Raw genomic sequence first — 19,677 nt, 5'->3', positions numbered from 1 at the left:
CTCAGGAACTAAACCTTCCTGAGGTCATCAAGAGTTCCAGGAAACCAAATCCATCAATCCAATGAAAAAAGACTTGCAGTGCAATCAAAGGCTATAGAGTTTCATAGAATAACAGAATTAGAAAGGACCTAGGGGAGCCAAGGGAACTTCATCTATACGTGTACAGTTGGCTTTTCTTGCCTAAGTGTAGAACCTTATCTTTAATGGATTTCATTTTGTTAGGTAGGGCCTAATATTCAAGTCTGTCAGAATATTTTTGCATTTTGAAGCTTGTTACTGGAGTGTTGGATATTCTGGCCAGCTTGGTGTAAATGTGATGAGTTTCCCTCCCATTTTTTAATCTACATCATTTATTAAGAAGAGCATTGGGCCTAAAACTGAACTTTGGGGTACTCCAATACTTACCTCTCTCCATGTGGATGTAGTTTTGTTGACGACTATACACTTAGTAAGGTTTGTCAGTTAGCTACAAGTACATCTGGTGATGATGCTGTCTGTCCACAAATTATGTAACAGTAGTGTTGCTGGCATCATTGTACAAGCTGATGTTATCAATGAGATTACACCTGCTTATGGACACTGCTGTTTTAGTTTTTATCTGATTAGCTATCAGGAATAATAACCAGATCCAAATGCGAAGAGGTCTATTAGCTGTTTTATTTGTCAAGTCTATACAAAGGAATCTTCTCAAATTGACAGTTGGCACCTGGCTGAAAGTAGATAAGTGTAATGCCCTTGGCTTGCAACCAGTCCTTAGTCCTCGACTTATGACCGGTGGCAAGTCCTCAACATACAACTAATAGCCTGGCAACCAAAGGCTTGCGTCTATTGGCTAAGACACGCCTGGTTGGAAGAGGGCTTTTTGCTGTGTTACCATTGGCTGCTCTGCTTGACAGCTCTGTATAAATAGCTTCTTCTTATAATATCTTCTTATGCTTGTTATCTTACTCTGTACATTTCTTAAAACTTTTTGATTACTTTTTAATCCTTGCAATTTTTTAAAAAATTAGAATAAAAACACTGAAATATGAAAAAGGCTGAAATCTCTTTCTTGGCCATATGGGTTGTAATGGTTTCCTCTGGAGAAGTGGCAGAAAACACAGAGGAACAATCTCTCCTGATTGAAGGGAATAATGTATTGCTGAAAACAAAAATTAACAACAAAACTGAGTATACATATACTGATTTTCTAAAACATATGTCTCCATTGCAGTCTTTATAAATTTTATTTAGAAAATTTGTGTCTTTTCTGTCAGTGTTCTTATTGTTTCTATGGATTTACTGTATTACTTAGTCTATTATAAGTATTTTATAGGCCTCTATAACATAATATCTCATTTTATGAGCAATGTTTTAGGTCTGCATTTAAAATGTACTCAAGCAGCCTAATGCCCCTGAGAAAGGTGTGTTGCTTGGAATATAACAGTAGGCTATCATCCTGTTTGTTGATTGTTCCTGTTCTGACCCCACCTCCAGCCTGTGAATAAACCAGAACACAGGCTTGGCTGTTTGCCACAATTTAATTACTGAGATAAGGAATCCTTTGGCCAAGGGCCCAAACAACTCACATTCAATAATATAGCTTGGCAGCAACCCAGATAGTTCAAATGAAGCAACACAGATAATCCAAATGAACAGACACAGCTAGAATACAGACAGATTTTCTTCACTATTAACTCAAACAGTTGTTTCCTGCAAATGTCCCCTCCCAATGCCTCACTTATAAACTCTATTGGGAGGGGCCAATCCACAACTACCTGTGCTTAATTCTTCTCTGTGAGTCTGACTACGGAATTGCTGCTTCCATTTCTCAGCCCTTGTCAGTCTAGCATCAGGGACAAACTGCCTTTGATCTTCCCCACTGTTCCATCCCTCAGGCGCCTCCTGGTGGCCAACCAGCCACTCTGGTCCCTGCTCTGAACCCTGCACAGGATCCTCCACATCTTCCATGGCAGAGTTATATGGTTCCTCACTATCAAAATCCGTCAGCAGCTCCATTGCATCCTGCTGGGCCACAACACTATCCCACACCACAGGGCCCTTCCCCCGGGTCTGATGCTCGGGGTGTGGCCTCAAGGGATATTGTGCATGGTGGGCTCACACTAAAGCGTGGACGTGCACATCTGTTGCATCAGCCCAAGTGCCCCCATCCGGCCCATCGTCCTTCCAGTCCACCAAGTACTGGAATTGTCCTTTAGCCATCTCGAGTCCCCTATCTGGGCCACTTCATGCATAAACTGCTACTTCGCCTCATGCAGTGATGGCTGGGGTGAAGAAGAGGACAAGCCGACCACTCAGGGACCAAGAGCAAGCGATGGAACTCTGGGTGCACTTGCAGGGTGAGGTGATAGGCCACTGGGTTCATGACGGCCTCCATCGGGAACAGCCCAAGGTACCGGTGGTCCAACTTCTTTGCTGGTCGGTGGGATGGAAAGTGCCATGTGGACAGCCACATGTGATCTCCCACAGCCAACTCTGGCATTGCATGCCGACATCTATCTGCTACCCTCTTGTAGTCCTCTTTAGCTTGATTCAGATAGCTGCTCACCACTTGATGGACCGCCTGGAGCTCCGAGAGGAAGTCCTGCGCTGAGGGGACCGGGTATTCGACTGGAGTAAGAGAAAAGAAGCGAGGGTGATATCTGACATTAGCCAGGAAGGGCGTTGTCTGTGTGGAGGTGTGCTGCGAGTTTTTGAATGCAAACTCCAACATAGCCAGGTAGTCTGCCCAGTTGTTCTGCTGCTGATTCATGAAGCAGTGCAGGTACTGCTCCAAGATCCTGATCACCTTCTCCATCCTCCTGTCGGTTTTAGGATGGTGCACCGAGAAAAAACAAATCTGGACATCCAGTGCCTCCATCAGCCCTTTCTAGAACTGGGCCATGAACTGCATCCCATGGTCTGACACAACCTGATCAGGTAGGGCGTGCAGCTGGAAGATGTGCTGGATGAACATGCGGTTGGTGGTGCGGGTTGTCAGCAATTTCTGACACAGAATGAAATATGACATCTTCGTGAGCATGTCCATCAGGAGGACCATGGTAAAACCCAAAGACGGAGGCAATTCCTTCATAAGTCCATGGACACGGCACCCCAGGGTCTGTCCAGGGCCAGCAATGGCTGAAGCAGCCCTGGAGGAGCTCCCATTGCTGACTTGGACTTCTGACACTGTACACAAGAGGTGACATACATCTGTACATTGTGTCATAAATGGGACCACCAGAAGGTACGGAAGACCAGGTTCAAAGTCTTGAAAAGGCCAAAATATCCCACTGCCGGATTGTCATGACACTGGGAGGGAATAAGTCTCCGGAAGGCCCCCGTGGGTACATAGAGTCTGTCCTGGTACCTCAAGAGGTTATTGTCAAAGGTCCATGGAGGGGCCTACCCTACCTCTGTCCTCCATTGCTCCACCCATTCTTCATCCCGCTGCGCATCCCATATCCGAGGCCATAAGTCCATGGACTCATGAACTGCAGTGAAGGATTCAACAGGAAAAACTGTCCAAGGTGGAAGTGGGTCTGCAGTGCAAGAGTACTCAGGTTTCCTGGACAGGGCATTTGCCCTTTGGTTGTGCACACCGGATAAAGAACAGGTACCACTGGATCTGGGGCTGGTTGAATTTGTGCACTGTTTTCAGGAACTCTAGATTCCTATGGTCCATCTGGACCTCCACTTGATGCCTGGTTCCCTCCAGGTGATGCCTCCAGGCCTCAAATGCCACCTTAATGGCCAGCAACTCCTTCTGCCAGATGGTGTAATTGCACTTGGAAGGATTGAGTTTCCGTGAGAAGAAAGCTCAAGGGAAAAGGGTGCCGCCAGGGGCGTGAGACTGCAGTAACACTGCACCCATCAGGATGTCTGATGAGTCCACCTCCACCACAAACTGACGATGGGAATCAGGGTGCTTCAGAATCGGCTTCTTCATGAAGGCATGTTTCAGGGCCTCGAACACGTGTTGCTCCGTTGGCCCCAGCGAAACAGCACTTTCTTCTGCAGGAGCTGAGTGAGGGGTGCGGTCAGGGAAGCGAATCTGGGGATGAAGGTCCAGTAGTAGTTGGAAAACTCGAGGAGTCACTGGACATCGTTTGTTTACTGAGGAGGCTGCCAACTGTGCAACGACTCTACCTTGCCCGGTTCCATCATAATTCCTTCAGGGGAGATACAGTGCCCCGATGGAAGTCTGCCAAAATTGACACTTCTCCAGCTTTGCATACAGACAATGCTCCCAGAGTCATTGCAGGAGCAGGTGTATGTGCTGCCAATGATCCGCCCGAGAAGCTGAGTAAATCAAAATGTCATCCAGGTAGATGATGACAAACTGGTCCAAGAGGTCCTGGAAGATATCATTCATAAAATGCTGGAGGATGGCCGGGGCATTGATCTATCCAAATGGCATGACTGTGTACTCCAAATGTCTGTAACGGGTGCCGAAGGCCATCTTCCATTTGTCCCCTCCTCCGACTTGGACCAGATTGTAGGCACCATGTAAGTCCAGTTTTGTGAACACCGTCACCTCCCGGAACTGCTCCAACAAATCAGGAATCAGGGGCAGAAGGTAACAGTTGTGCACCAGCTCATCCTTCAGGTCGTACGAGAGCCCATCTTCAAAAAATGTCCATGAGGGCTGCCTCATTCCAGGCCGAATCTTGGCTAAAGAGCCGGAATTCACTGGCATAGTCCTGCAAGGAGCCCTGTCCTGCTGCAGGATCTTGAGACGTCTGGTGGCTGATACCTCCTTATGGGAAACTTCATACATGAGTCTGAGGTGATCACAAAACCCCCTGAAATTGTCCAGCAAAGGGGTAGCCTGGGTTAACAAAGGAATAGCCCAATGAGCTGCAGAGCTGGAGAGTAAGCTGATGATAAACCCTACTTTAGCCCGGTCAGTGGGAAAGTCCTCCGCTCTCAGATAAAGAGCTGGCATTGTCCCAAGAAAGCTGGAAAGATGGCTTGGTTGCCGTCAAACTTATCTGGCACAGCAACCAGACATTTCCTCCAAGGCTGGGGGGGGAAGTAGCATGCCCTTGAAGTTGAACTATCTGGCCAGCCAGCAATGCCATCTGCTGTGCAAGTTGAGCGTTTTCAGCACAGAGCTGTTCCATGGTGACTTAATGTAGTTTTTTTTTTTTTTAGGGAAGGAAACAAAGTGTTCTGAACACCACCACCCCCGGCCTGTGAATAAACCAGAACACAGGCTTGGCTGTTTGCCACAATTTAATTACTGAGATAAGGAATCCTTTGGCTGAGGGCCCAGAGAACTCACATTCAAGAGAATAGCTTGGCAGCAACCCAGATAGTTCAAATGAAGCAATGCAGATAATCCAAATGAATAGACACAGCTAGAATACAGACAGATTTTCTTCACTACTAATGCGAACGGTTGTTTCCTGCAAATATCCCCTCTTCAGTGAGTCTGCCTACGGAATTGCTGCTTCCATTTCTAAGCCCTTCTGAATCTAGCATCAAGGACAAACTGCCTTTGCTCCATGCCTCAGGTGCCTTCTGGTCCCTGCTCTGAATCTGAACCCTGTACAGGATCCTTCATCTTCCATGGCAGACTCATATGGTTCCTTGTTATCCGAGTCCATTAGGAGCTCAACCGGATCCTGCTGGGCCACAATAGCTCCCACCACCAATTCCATTGGTTTCTATGATGTTATTGCAATTCATTAGGTTTCTATGGGTTTATTTGAACTCTTTTTCTTCTTCTTCTCTTTTTATTTTTTCCAGAAGGTTTGACTTTTCCACTCCTGTGTTAATGATTAGGGTTTAAATGGGCTTAACTAGCACAGTCCGCAGCTGTTCTCCTAGCTGTGGTAGGCAGAAATCAGGGTGGGATTTCTTAAAAGCTAGAGGTGAAAGAGACTTTCAAGTAATGAAACATAATTCAGGGATATTTTCTCACTTAATTATGGTAATGTTTCACCTCTCACAATTTGGAGTGCTAGACTCACTGCAGCCTCAACTCTGATAATATTATCCTGAAATATTGTTATTTTATGGGATAACTGCTACTGAAGTGTTTGGAGACAGCAATAAAATAATGTGAAGAAGCACACAGAAATCAGTTTTATTTCACTCTTTGCAGTCCTGGTATCTAAAAGGGAGGCTGTCGACATTATTCTAGAAAACTATCTTGGAAGTAAAATCTCATCTGGTTCAGTTCCAAGCTGGAGAAACACTTTGAAATCAAAATGGAGTCTAGAAGTTGATTGGACAGGAGGTCCATTTATTGGTGAACAGAACCATCAGGATTTATGGTTCTCAGCAGCTTACAAAATTGAGTTTAGAGCAGATGGGTTTTTATGCCTTCTGGATTCCTATGGAGTAATGGGTTCCACCACAAAACCGTGCTCGACTAAACCACGTCCAACTAAACCCCGTAGCTGACGTCATCAACAGGGCGACAACAGCGCGGATACAGAAGCACGCTGTAAACCCTAAACCTAAAATTAACCCCTAAACCTAAACCTACCCCCCCCTAAACCTAATCCTAAACCTAACCCTTAACCTAACCCTAAACCTAATCCTAACCCTTAACTTAACCCTAACCCTAACCCTTAACCTAACCCTAAACCCAACCCTAAACCTAAACCTAAACCTAACCCTAACCCTAACCCTAAACCTAACCCTAACCCTAAACCTAAACCTAAACCTAACCCTAAACCTAACCCTTACCTTAAGTTGAATCGGCTTGCTTTCAAAGCGCTATTTAAAGCGCCCTTCTTTCTCCGCGCTGGCTGTTGTCGCCCTGTTGATGATGGCAGCGACATGGTTTAATCGGCCGTGGCTTAGTCGAGCACAGTTTTGACAGGTCACGGGAGTAATGTATGGGTCTACTCTATAGACAAAAAAGGAAATGCAAATCCTAAGTGTTCGTCTGAGGTAGTTTTGTCAAGCTTTTGCTTGTTGCATACCTGAATTTCTGTCTTGACCCAGTCTTTCTGAATGGATTACCAAACATGACCTTTTCCAGCTGGCACAAAAGACTTTCCCAGACTTGCTTTGCTGAGCAGGGGTGACGGGCCTGCACTTCCAGAAAAAGTCTTCACTCCCTCCCACTTGCAGCAAGCCCCAATGCGAAAAACGCCGAGATCGGCGCACTTGGGACAGCTGCAAGCCGCTCACCTCTCCCAGCCACTTTTGCAGCTTCCCAAAGCACTGAGAACCTTCTCTGCATTCTCCTCAGCTCCTTGCAACTGCAATAGACATCCAGAAGAGGCTTTGGGGGCTAATTGGGCTTGGCTTGCCAGCCTGACAGCTCCCGCCACTTCTCTGCTGGTCCGGAACCCATCCGGGAAGACGAGGAATGTGACGGAGATCCCTCCCTCCACGGATGGGCACCAGACCAGTGAAGTCTCTGCCTTCTTTTTAAACAGGTGAAAACGCCAATATCGGTGCACTTGAGGCTGCTGCTGTGATGTCCAGGGAGTCTAAACCAAACCAAGCCGCGCGCCTCTCCCTGCCACTTTCGTGGCTTCCCAGAATGCCAAGAACCTTCACGCTCTTCTCCATGCTCTCCTCAGCTCCTCGCAACTGCAATAGATGTCCAGAAGCAGTGGGGGCTATATGCTCAGAAAAACAACTTCGAGAAGGTCCTTTCCTAGCAGGCAGGTTCTAGGATGCCTGCCGCCATCAAAAGACCTTCCCAAAGTGGCTTTTCTGAGCATGGGGAAAACGGATGGTATTTTGTCCATTCTGTCTCCCTCTTGCTCAGAAAAGCAACTCCGGGAAGGTCCTTTGGTGGCGGCAGGTGTCCTAGAACCTGCCTGCTAGCAAAGGACCTTCCTGAAGTTGCTTTTCTGAGCAACACAATACCGTCCAGCTGGGATGGGTATAAATGGCTGGGTGCGGGACAGGCTTACTTCAGGGTCAGGTGACCAACCAGTTCGCAAGAACCGGCGGGGACCGGCAGCAACCCATATATAATTTATATAGTATAGTATAGTATAGTATAGTATAGTATAGTATAGTATAGTATAGTATAGTATAGTATAGTATAGTATAGTATAGTATAGTATAGTATAGTATACTAGTATAGTATGCATATGCCAGCTATTGGAATGTCTCTGATTCACCAAAGAGCTACTCTGTTTTGTCTAGAAAACTCCTATATCACTATCCCCTTCGCTGTTTCAGCCAAAAACTCTGAGAAAAAAAGTTTCCAGTTCGGCTTTGGGACACACACACAGACCTAGCCAAGGTTGTGGGATGCAGAATGGAGGGTGAGATACTTTAAAAGATAAAAGTCAAAGACAATCACAAACGGTTAAATACATGTCAAGGATTTCGTCTCACTTGAATGTGTTTCACCTCTCACAATTTACACTGCAGCCCTCATTCTGTTAATAATCTGAGATATTATTATTATTGCATATGATATGATAACTGGTCCTGGTGGAAGCTATTGGACTCTTAAGGGCCAATTATATTAATGAGTATACATATCTGTTTTATTTACATTCGCTAAATGTGTCAATAAGCACACAGAAGTCATTTTTATTTTGGTGCAAAAGTCTCTTGAGAGAAATAAAAATAATTAATAAACATTCAAAGACTATGACTACGGAGAGATGTTTCACTACATGAAAATAAGTAGGACAGCATTGACAGTGGTCAAGAGAGATTTGTAGAGATTTCTGTGTAGACTATAAAAAATGAGATAACTGCATATTTAACATTGGTACCTTTTCCATATGATAATTATGAAGAATAAAAAATAGTTATAATCAGCAGAAATTTGGACCAAACCTTCATGCATGAACTGATCACTGATAAAAGTATTAGTGTTGACAAAGTAATCTCATCATCTCTCTGTATATCAGTAAAAAAAATGCATGGTAAGAATCCTATATCTCTTTTTATTTCTCTGTTTGTAAACAAGTTAAATATTATTGCTGAAAATGTGTTTGTCATTTGACACTTGAAAAAAATGCTGAGATGTCAAAGTTCAAAGGTACAATAGATTGGGTCTCATTTTCTGTCAAAACTCCACTAGGGACATTATTGTTTTGTACTGAATGCAATACTGCCTTTTCAAGTTGAATTTTCATTTCCTTCTGATTGCTGGATATGGGGAATTATTAATTTATTGTACAAATATTTGAAATCTTTTGATTAACTATATTTCAAAATAGTATAATTGTGTCTTTATCACCAAGTGAATACCAAAAATTTTAATTAACAATATGTCATTAAACATGTATGTATTAATTTTATATATTACTTTAAAGAGTTTTTATCAGTGGTGAAATTTTTATTATTTTATTACCAGTTCTGTGAGTTTAGCTTGTTAGGCATGGTATGGCTTGGTGAGCATGGCAGGGGAAGGATATTGCAAAAACTCCATTGCCACCCCACTCTGGGGCCAGCCAGAGGTGGCATTTGCTGGTTCTCCAGATTACTCAAAATTTCCACTACCTATTCTCCGAACTACTCAAAATTTCCACAATTGGTTCTCCAGAACCTGCCAGAATTGTTGGACTTCACCCCTGGTTTTTATTCTGTTATTTTAGCTCAATATGTGTTAGAGAGAATACCCCCCCCCAAAAAAAAAAGCCCACCACCATCACTTACATAAATTCGCATAGAGAAATTATACGAGGAGCAATGTCTGCACTTTCCAAGTAACATACATAGCAAATCATGTTTACGTTTATTGGTAAAATTTACATTGCCTTTCTTCTAGAAGCGCAAAGCACCATAGATATATATTTTTCCCATTTTCCAACACTACCACAATCCTGGTCTGCAGACACATTACAATGGGCCTAATTATTCTGAGTAAACTTTCATTTATGAAAATAGACTTCATCCAGTATTGTTCTACTTCCTAGACAATGCTTTTGATAACTACATGAGATAATACAACTGAAAAGAGGATAGAAGGAAAAATGTGAGGTTGGTAGTTGGTCCTCTAGTTCAGGAGGGCAAAAATTGAAACGAAAGTATTTTTATCCTCATTCTACATCCCTGTTTTCTGTGTTCTAATTCTCTTTTCATTCTCTCCATGCTTCATGTTTCCTAATGTTTTCATATCTCACCACATATCAAAATGCCACCTCCAAAATTGTATCTAACTGAATTTCCCTCCTTTCTTTCTTTGCAGTTATGCCAGCTTTGCCATAAATAAAACATGGAGAATCAAACCACAGTGCCTTATTTTCTGCTTCTGGAATTCTCAAAAAATCGACATCTGCAGATTTTGCATTTTTTCTTCTTCTTTCTGTTATATGTGGCAACTGTTATAGCAAATCTTCTCATCATCTCTGCAGTTGCTATTGACCATAGACTACATAGCCCCATGTACTTCTTTCTCATGAATTTGAGTCTGCAGGATCTGGGTATTGTTTCTGTCATTGTCCCCAAATCCATGATCAATTCTCTCATGAACACAAGACACATCTCATACTTTGGTTGTGTTACTCAACACTTCCTCTTTCTCTCTTTTGTAGCCTCTGATTTCTCACTCCTGACAGTTATGGCATATGATCGGTATGTTGCCATTTGCCATCCATTGCATTATGAGTTGGTGATGAATTGGAAATACTGTACTGAAATACTAATTATAGTGTGGGTTACAGGTCTCCTCTGTGGAATGCTACATACCACTGGCACTTTTTCCATCCATTTTTGTTCTAATGTGGTCAATCAATTCTTCTGTGAAATTCCACAATTGCTGAATCTATCCTGCTCTGGCATAAATCGACTTGAGTTTGGAATTCTTGTGGCCAATGTCATTGCTTCACTAGGCTGTTCTACTTTTATAGTTGTATCTTATGCAGTGATATTCAAGACAGTGTTAAGAATCCCTTCTGAAAAAGCAAGGGGAAAAGCCTTATCTACTTGTATTCCCCATCTTACGGTAGTGTTTATGTTAGTATTTACTGCAAGCATTGCCTATCTGAGACCTTCCTCTAACACTCCATCTTACTTAGATATTGGATTGACAGTTCTGTATGCCCTCCTTCCACCCTTGTTCAATCCAATCATCTATAGCATGAGAAATAAGAATATCAAGTGTGTACTTTCTAAACTGTGGAGATTCTGACAAATTCTTTTGACATTGTTTATATTATATTCATATTTTTTTAAAAAAAAATCCTCTCCTTTCATTTGCTCATGTGAAAATATGATATAATGTGCTACTTGGAATGGAGGCAAAGTTTAGCCAATATCTTGCACTTTTAATTACTGTCAATATATTTTACAGATGCTAAATATGGATGTTTGACAGCTCTCGCATCCTACACATGACTCATTCTTTATTTTTAGTGAAGTGAATATCAAAGGGTAATGTGACTGGGGCAAAGAGGTAGCAATAGTAATAGCACTAAGATTTATATACTGCTTTGTCAGAGCTTTACAGTCCTCTCTAAGATTTTTAGAGAGTCAGCAGATTGCCGCTAACAAACTGGATCCTCATTTTACCCACCTCAGAAATATGGAAGGCTGAGTCAACCTTGAGCCAGTGAGATCCAAACTGCCAAAATGCTGGCAGCCAGTCATCAGCAGCAGTAGCCTGCAGTAATGAATTCTATTCACTGTGCAACTGCAGCTCATAGTAAAATGCAGAAGCAAAATGCCGAGGAGGTTTAAATAGGTTATATTTTTCATGTGTTTTCCTGTATGAAATGGTTCCCCTCTAATGCTGGTCCCTCTAATGCTTTAAGAAGAGACTGGACTCCTGCTTGAACAGGGGGTTGAACTAGAAGACCTCAAAGATCCCTGCCAACTCTATTCAGCTAAAACTTCAGGGTTTCTAAAAAAATTTTTTTTTTTTTTAGGATTTTATTGAGGATTTATATGCCGCCCTTTTCCCTGAGGGGACTCAGGGCGGCTTACAACAATGAGGGGAAGGGAGTGCAAGACAAGACTTAAAAGAAAAAGAATCATGAATAAAAGAAAATTATCCATAAAAACACAACATTCACTCAACATTCGGGCGGGGTGAGAGTAATCCTACCCCCAGGCCTAAACACTATCTCTAAAAGACTATCTCTAAAATAGATAGTCTTCCATAACACTTCCCTCCTGAAATGGTCATTTCATCACAAACATTGATATTTTGCTCCTTTCAGTCAGCCTCAAGTCTGACAACTGCTGGGACAAGTCACTATATTTTTCCTGGCAACATTTTTTTTTCAGAAGGGGTTTGCCTTTGCCTCATTTCAAGGTCTTACAGAAAGGGACTGGCCCAAAGGCATGTAGTTGGCTAAATTCCTAAGACAGAATAGAAGTTTCAGTCTTCTGGTTTTTAGCCTGATGCCTTAACTTCTATGTCCAGTGGGTTTTCAGATTATTTAGCTCAGAATATTTCTTTTCTTTAGAAATGCTTTGGCAGGAGCTGACATGTGGCAGGGTGTGAAAGCTCTTTGTGAACTGATACTATTTCATATAACCTTTTGATAACCATGAGAAATAAAAAAGTCAAGATATTAAATTAAGAATATGCATAATTCTACTAGAACATCAAAAAATCTTTTATGAGCTTTACAGCTTAATACAAAATGGAAAAGATAAGGCATGTTCTCTGGTTCAGTACTTGGGGAAGTGAACAATGAAACCAAGGATGATATCTTATTGAAATGTCCTTGAGAAATACTGAATTTCATCCAAACAGCTAATAATATATCAAAAGCAATATCACTGTTTTCTGATATCTCTGCCACTACACTTACAATATTTTTGTAAATATATAGAAAATAGAAGATTCACCATGCACTTTCGGGCTCCTTATAAATGCATTTGTAGGTACTTATTGAATCTTAGGTGGCATACGTAACTTACTTAGAGGAAAATGAGGGGCTTTCAGCTAACGTATAAGAAATTTTCTTATACGTTAATAGTGCTCTTTTGGATTTTGCAGTCTTGTTTGCCATACAACATTAAACAATAAACACAGCAATTCCTCTTGTCAACAATACCCCCACAAATAGAAACCCAATATAGCTCTTCGACCATCCATACACCTCTTCCTTTCGCCCCCCTCCAACTTTCCATCTTCCCTCCATCATTCCCCTCTATCCTACTTCCCCTCTCCCTCTACCACTCCTCTCTCCCAGTCCACTCCCTCCCTTCCTTCTCACCCTCCCTCCAATCCTCTCTCCCGCCCTCTCTACCCCTCTTTCTTCTATCCCGCTACTCCTCCCTTCGGTGTATTTCTACTATATGTCAATATATTCAGCTTGTCCTATTTTAACAGTGAAATTAAAAAGCAACAGTATACATGTGCAATCGCATTACATTGAAATCTAACACTTACTATATATCCCCGCTCCCCCTCCCCCCTAACACCCCACCTCCCTTCCCCCCCAACTTCCCAGAGCCCGTACACGGTATAGATTTTAACAAACATAGTCTAAAATATATTAAAATAAAAGAAATAAAAAAAAGTTAATAACATCTCTACATTGAACTCAGCTTCTTCCTGTTGCACTAACTTTGGGCAATTTAGATTATTCCTAATCTTAAGCATAGGCTATCTGAGGTTTCTTAGTCCCGGATTTGTTTTGTATATAGTCAATCCACTTTCCCCAGTCTCGTTTACATCTCTCATTTGAATGATCTTTAAGATATGCCGATATTTTAGCCATCTCGGCTAGGTTTGTAACTTTCAATGTCCATTCTTGAGTTGTAGGCAAGTCTTCCTTCTTCCAGTATTGTGCCACCAACAGTCTTGCTGCCGTTATCAGATGCAGAACCAAATTAGTCTCTGCCGCTGTAAAGTCAGTACATATACCTAGTAAAAATAACTGTGGAGTAAACTGTATCCTTCTTTTAAAGATATTTTGCATAATCCACGGTTCCACCACAAATGCGTGAACGACAAAAGCGCGTCTGACTAAACCGCGGTGACAAAACCGCGCCGTCAAAACCACGGAGATGAATGAGCGCTGAAGCGCACCGACAACAGCGCACCGACAGAAGCACGCTGTAACATAACCTTAACCCTAACCCTAACCCTAACCCTAACCCTAAACCTAACCCTAAACCTAACCCTAAAGTTTAGGGCCTAAACCTTACCTTAACTTAAATCATGCTTCTGTTGGCGCGCTGTTGTCGGCGCGCTTTTGACATTGCGGTTTTAGCCCCGCGGTTTTGTCGGCGCGCTTTTGACGTTCGCGCTTATGTCGTGCCACGTAATCCACCACATTTTTATCCAAAATGCCTTAACCTTTTGACAAGTCCACCATATATGAAAATATGTAGCATCGAGAGAACCACATCTCCAACATTTAGGCTGTACATTCGGATACATAGAAGCCAGATTTTTAGGATCTAAATGCCATCTATAAAACATCTTATAAAAATTTTCTCTCAGGTTTTGTGCTTGTGTAAATTTCACATTTCTTACCCATATTCTTCCCCATATGTCCAACATTATTGGTTCTTCAATATTTTGAGCCCACTTTATCATACAATCTTTAACTAATTCTGTTTCCGAATCCATCTGTATTAGTACATTATATATCCTCTTTATATGCATTAAACTTTGATCTCTTATTTGTTTAAACAAATTATCCTCAACAAAACCACTTTTTAGGTCTATTTTCCACCTAGCCTGTAATTGGCCATACTGGAACCATGTTTGAACTACCTTCTCCTCTTTCAATACCTCTAAAGATTTTAGTTGTAGAACTCCCCTTTCCAAAGTGAGAAGTTGTCTGTAGGTGGTTCTATCCTGTTTTTGTGCTATATTCATATTTTCAATTGCATGTCTAGGAATTGCACACATGGGTATCTTGTCATTTAGTTTATATTGGTATTTTTTCCAGACCCGCAGTAAAGCATTTCTTAAGATATGACTTTTAAAATTCTTATCCATTTTTTTGTTGAATAACAAGTAAGCATGCCAACCATATACCAGATCATGTCCCTCGATATTCAGTATTCTATCATTGGTTAAATGAGTCCAATCACTAATTGCGGATAGCGCCACTGCATCATAATATAATTTTAGGTTAGGTAATTTCAGGCCTCCTCTCTCGCGTACATCTTGCATAATTTTCATCTTTACCCTCGGCTTCTTTCCGGCCCATACAAATTTGTTGATACTCTTCTGCCATTCTAAAAGATTCGCATCTTTTTTAAGTATAGGTACCATTTGAAAAAGAAATAAAAATTTTGGTAAGATGTTCATTTTCACTGCCGCTATCCTACCCAGCAAAGATAAGTGCAATTTCTCCCATTTTTTCATCTCTATCTGTATACTATGCCAAAGTGGTTCATAATTGTGCTTATATAATTTCCCGTTTGAGGTTAAAATATTAACTCCAAGATATTTGACTTTTTTGACTACCTCACATCCTAGTATCCCTCCTAGTTCTACCTTTTGTTTAGTATTCATATTTATAGCTAATAGTTTTGTTTTCCCTAAATTTATTTTAAAACCAGACACTTGACCAAATTGATTAATCGTATTCATTAAAACCATACTAGATTCCTGCGGTTGTTCCAATATTATGACCAGATCATCCGCAAAAGCGCAGACTCTGTATTCTTGCTGCCTAATGTTGATCCCTTTTAGACCATCCAAGCCCTGTATTTTATTCAACAATACTTCCAAAGTTATAATGAACAATAGTGGGGACAAAGGACAGCCCTGTCTTGTACCTTTTCTGATTTGAAAAGGGTCTGTTAAACTTCCATTGACTATGATTTGAGCTGTTTGCTGTTGGTATATTGCTTTAATTGACTGTAAAAAGCTATCTCCTATCTGCATTTTTTGCAATATCTTCAACAGAAATTGCCAGTTAACTCGATCAAAGGCCTTCTCAGCATCCAGAAATATGAACGCAGCAGGGATTTAGTTGTTCTTTCCCAAATATTCTAATGCATTAATAATTAGTCTAACATTACTCTTCATCTGTCTCCCCTGTATAAAACCTGTTTGGTCGGTGTGTATCAATTGTTGAATAACCAACATTAACCTATTTGCTAGTATTTTAATAAAAAATTTATAATCTACATTAAGTAATGAGATAGGTCTATAATTTTTTAGTTGGGTAGTATCTTGATCTTCTTTGGGTATCAAAGATATAAACGCTGTCTTCCAAGATGGGGGCACTTTACCTTCCGTTTGGATTTTATTAAATAGTTCTCTAAAAGGTTCTACCATTTTTAACTGTAAATTTTTATAGTAAACCGCTGTCAAGCCTTCTGTGCCTGGCACTTTCCCTAATTTTAGTTGCTTAATTACCTGCAAGATTTCCCCTGAGGCTATTGGTTGGTTCAACTTTTGCCTGTACTCTTCTCTAACTAAGGGTATTTTCTCTTTATCTAGGTATTTGTCTATATCTAAACCCTTAATTTTATCCCCTTTATACAATTCTATAAAAAATTCCCGAAATGCCTTTTGAATCTCCTCCTGTTGAAACACCTCCTTCCCTCTATAAATCAGTTTGGTTACATTTCGAGTTTTCCTTTTTTTCCTAATCTGATAAGCTAACCATCTGCCCGGTTTATTTGCATTACAAAAAGTGTTGTGTTTTGCGTATAATAAACTAGTGGCTACCTAGTCAGAGATCAACATATCAAATTGGGATTTTAATATGGTAATTGCTTCCGTAACCTTTGTATCACCTGGATTCAATGCTAACTCCAACTCTTTCCCTTCAATTTCCTCTTCCAATTCTTTTTGTTTTAGCCCTTGTTTATGTCTATGTATTTTGTTTATATTTATCAGTACTCCTCTCATATACGCTTTGCTTGCATCCCATACGAATTCCATAGGTGTACCCTTATTCATATTCAGACAAAGTATTCAGATAACAATTTTTTACTATCATTAATGTACTTTTCATATCTGAATAAGTTTTCATTCAGCCTCCAAGACCTTCTTGCCTGCACTACCCTTCCCAATTCCATCCAGTCTGGGTTATGATCCGAAAGGACCCTAGCCACAATCTTTGTCTTGTTCACCCTAGAAAGTAAATCATTAGTGATTAGTATAAAATCAATCCTTGAAAGGGATTGATGTCTATCAGAAAAGAAGGTGAAGTCATATTCCTCTGCGTTTCTTTCTTGCCAAATATCTCTCAATTCAAAGTCGTCCATCATGTCAAAAAAAGTTTTGGGTAGCTTAGCTCGCATTTTAGTATTTGGGTGAGAGGTCTTCTTATCTCTTTTAGTGTCAATCACACTATTCCAGTCACCCAATAGTATACAAGACTTATAGTCCCACTGTACTAATTTAGCATGAGGATTTCTATAGAATCCGTCTTGCTGTTGATTAGGAGTATAAATTCCCAAAAGTAATGTCTTTTTCCCTTCTAAGATTAGGTCTAGCGCGATATATCTTCTAAAGGGATCTGCTTCAATTAGTTCAGCCTTGATGTCTTTTCTTAAGTATACAACTATACCATTTTTCTTTTCCATAGCAAAGGTCACAAAATGTTGACCAAGTTTGGGGTTAAACAAATATTTTTGATCAGTTGATTTGATATGAGTTTCTTGCAGACAAATTATATCATTCTTGAACTGTTTAAGATAGTGAAATATTTTCTTTCTCTTCTGTGGAGAATTCAGTCCATTGACATTCCATGTTGAAATCTTAGTTGTCATCTTTGGTTGCCTGAAGCTTTTTTAGAGCCTCCTGCATGGCCTATTTAATCTTTGGCCTAGCTCCTCCCATGGCTTCTGAGCTTGCTGCTGTAACTCCTTGATCAATGGCCGGTGATTGTTGAGGTTGTTTCATTGTAGCTTGTTTTTCCATTCGTCTGGTAGTCATACGGCTAGGTTTTTGTTCCATGACACCTTGCCCTTCTGGAGGGGGGAGATGGTGCGTCTTGTCTAATAGTTATGTGGTTTGCTGTCTATCTTGTCCTTCTTGTGGTCTTTCTCCAGATCCAGATGGTGAGAGTGTCCCACCTTCAGAATATTGTGGTAGAAATCGCGAGCTTTCCATACAGAGTTGAGACGATATCTTTGCTTGTCAAATGTAATTATAATACCAAATGGCACATCCCATCTGTACTGTATCTGACGGTTTCTGAGTTCCTCCACTAGAAAAGCATAGTCTCTCCTGGCTCTTAGCATTTGAGGTGGTATTTCTTTCAAAACAGTCAAATCCTGGCCCCCAATTTGGAGCCTAGTGTTATAAGACTCTTGTAGTATCATGTTTCTGAGCTCTCTTGTAGTAAAATATATAACTATATCTCGGGGGAGTTGTTTCTGTTTTGTCGCCCAAGAATTAACGCGATAAACTTTATCAATCTGCCAGTCAAAGTTGGACCCCGGTCTTCCCAGACGGTCAAAAGCCTCTGAAAAAATCGGTTTCAAGTTCTCCTGTTTATCCTCATGCAACCCCCTGACTCTTAATGCCAGCTCCATCTGCCTGTACTGTATCATAATAATTTGTTTTTCAGCGTTTTCAACTTTTTGTTGCACCACCTCAGTTTTGGATGTCAAATTGGTATTAGCTTCATTAAGAACCTCTAGACCAGTGGTCCCCAACCTTTTTATCGCCGCGGACCAGTCAGCCTTTGATAATTTTACCGTGGCCCACTGAGCGCGCGCAGGGGTGGGGGGGCGTTGTATCTTAAATAACAAAGTAGGCCCCCACCTCCAAAATATACTAAAAGAAAAAAGATTCCATGTGCTCAACTAATTTTTTTTAAAATCATCACTATATTATGGACTACAGACATATATATATATATATATATATAATGTCCAAATAACAGGAAAAGCGCTTCAAGGACCAAAGTATATTCCTTTTTTGCAGCCTTAAGAGAACTCTCGTTTTTTGAGGCTCAGAACCAGGCATTCTTGTGGGCTGCAAAAAGGAAACGCGACCCGGGAACGCAGCCTCCAAGAGTCCATATCGCCAATAACTACGTGTGGGGGAAAAGGAAATGTGTTTTGTGAGGAAGAGAAAGAGCGCGCTTCACCGATGCCCGTTGGCGAAATTTTGGAAGAGAGGCAAGTCTGAATCTGGCGACTGCCCCTCACCACCTCAGGCGGCGCTCATACCCTCCCCTTTCCTGCGCTACCGTTAGACTCCTCTCAGCCCCCACCCACGCCCGCGGAGGGCGCACGCACGCCAAAATCGTGCACCCCCCATCTCCCCTCAAAAGACCCCCCCCGCCCTCGGCTGCCCGACGTTCTCTCTCTCTCTCTCTCTCGCTCTCTCTCCCTCTCCCGCCATTCCTTCTCACAAGCCAAGGCCGGGCGGAGAAGCGCCACATAGACGAAGTAGAGGAACGAGGAGGACAGCAAGAAAAAGAAGAGAGCGGCCAGCAACGACTGCCGGGGAAGCCGCCAGGGCCTCCAAGGGCTCCGCTTCCAGCGCATGGTCCGCCCCCTCCTCGCCTCGCTTCCAGGCGAGCCGACTGAGGCGAGAAAGGAGAAAGAGGCGGAGGCGTTCACTGAGGGGACGGCTGACTCGGGGAGCGGGCGGAGGTGGTGTAGTAGCTGCAGCGATCATGGCCCCCGGCCGCTGCGCGGCCCGGTGCCAGGTACTCCACGACCCGGCACCGGTCCGCGGACCGGGGGTTGGGGACCACTGCTCTAGACTATCTTCAATTCCAGAAACATGTTCTGTCAATACAGTTACAAGTCCCAGCATATCATCATTTATTTTGGCAATCTTAGTATCAAGTTTATCATATAAATCTGCCTTAAACTCTTTTAGTTCCTCCTTTATCTCTTTTATCTCCTCTCTGAATTCTC

The 19,677-nt window shown here is 41.9% G+C and overlaps 1 protein-coding gene across 1 annotated transcript; it reads left to right on the top strand.

The window, feature by feature from the left end:
- Positions 1-10,138: 10,138 nt before the first annotated feature.
- LOC148046183 (olfactory receptor 14A16-like) lies at positions 10,139-11,053 on the top strand. The gene has a single exon (XM_087711924.1). It carries the CDS (start codon positions 10,139-10,141, stop codon positions 11,051-11,053), a length of 915 nt encoding a protein of 304 aa, XP_087568050.1.
- The last annotated feature ends 8,624 nt before the right edge of the window (positions 11,054-19,677 follow it).

This window comes from Thamnophis sirtalis, unplaced genomic scaffold (assembly GCF_051295495.1).
Source record: "Thamnophis sirtalis isolate CommonGarterSnake01/CBP01778 unplaced genomic scaffold, rThaSir2_p1.2 scaffold_4, whole genome shotgun sequence".
NCBI lineage: Eukaryota > Metazoa > Chordata > Lepidosauria > Squamata > Natricidae > Thamnophis > Thamnophis sirtalis.
This window is presented reverse-complemented; position numbering and strand designations above follow the sequence as displayed.